The sequence below is a fragment of the Priapulus caudatus genome, unplaced genomic scaffold (genome assembly GCF_000485595.1).
Source record: "Priapulus caudatus unplaced genomic scaffold, Priapulus_caudatus-5.0.1 Scaffold21, whole genome shotgun sequence".
Classification (NCBI taxonomy): domain Eukaryota; kingdom Metazoa; phylum Priapulida; class Priapulimorpha; order Priapulimorphida; family Priapulidae; genus Priapulus; species Priapulus caudatus.
In genome coordinates this window covers 590,926-592,035 of record NW_014577082.1, presented here as the reverse complement: position 1 = coordinate 592,035, position 1,110 = coordinate 590,926, and the positions used below count along the sequence as shown (strand labels likewise).

Sequence of the window (1,110 nt, the reverse complement as noted above, 5' to 3'; positions counted from 1 at the left end):
ACAAAGTGTACCAGACTTGTACTACAGAAGTATACTCTAACCCTAACCCTAACACTAACCCTAACCGGCTAACCCTAACCCTAACCCTAACCCTAACACTAAACATACCTCATATAAAAATATAAACATAATACTAAACAACCTAAAACTACCTCGGGTACATATCTGTAGTACCTGATACGACAACGACCCCATCTGCATGAGTATGAGCCCCAGTGGAGCATAACTTCCCCCCCCCCCCATAAGCCTAAGGCCACAAAACGGAGTTACAGTTAGTTGTGCGTTCAATATTACTATTAGTTAGTTGAGGAGGGTAATGCTCTAGCTTACGCGTGTACATTAAACACTATGACGAAGTTTTACCTACCTTCTGCAGTCGTGTTGACGAGTTAGTTAGTGTTTGTGGTTTGTTTCGATAACGGATTTGTTGGAAGTATATATCCCCCCTATCACGACTTGCCTCTGAATTATCTCAAGATTTTTTACAGCGTCGCTGTAAAGCTGCGCAATTTTATTTGGTTCAGTTTCTCCCTTGTTTTGCCTAAACGAATGTGCTACCTTGCGCATAGCATATGACTTGTAATTGTAAGACGAGAACTTTTCACTTGCTCGCATCATTTCTTTATAAAGACTTAAAACATTCCTGCTAGTGGGCGCCGCCATGCTTCTGATGTTCTTCAGACATGTAGAAAACAGATGGCGACACGTACTCCTTTGTTTGTATCACTTGTCTGTTTGTGTTCCACAAGTTTTTGGTGTAGTTGTGAAGTTACTCTCGTTTCCTTACGTTTTTACGTGTTTCTAACGGACTAGCTCGATATACAGGTGAGGTTAATTACTAATATATAGAATCTTACGCGACTTACGGTAGCTACTTTTATACCAAATACTAGCAGAAGCAAACGAAACTTGTTTAGGTTCGTTGACAGAATTCCTACTAGCAGTAGCAGTTCAACATTGTACTTGTACTTGTAAGTTGTACTTGTACTTGTAAGTTGTAGTGGTGTAGAACAAGGATCTAACTGCTGTGCTGGTAGTAATACTAATACTAGTAATAGTAACAGAATGTGAAATCTGTAAAAGTATTGCACATGTCAGTGGTATAATTAT

At 39.5% G+C, this 1,110-nt stretch overlaps 1 protein-coding gene across 1 annotated transcript in view; it reads right to left on the bottom strand.

The window, feature by feature from the left end:
* Window positions 1-759, bottom strand: part of LOC106812643 (LYR motif-containing protein 4-like) — a 3,011-nt gene extending 2,252 nt beyond the window's left edge. Inside the window, exon 1 of the mRNA XM_014816567.1 lies at window positions 368-759. Coding sequence (XP_014672053.1) covers window positions 394-663 — 270 coding nt within the window. The 5' untranslated portion in view covers window positions 664-759 and the 3' untranslated portion in view covers window positions 368-393. The remainder of the gene's footprint in view (window positions 1-367) is intronic.
* Window positions 760-1,110: the final 351 nt, after the last annotated feature.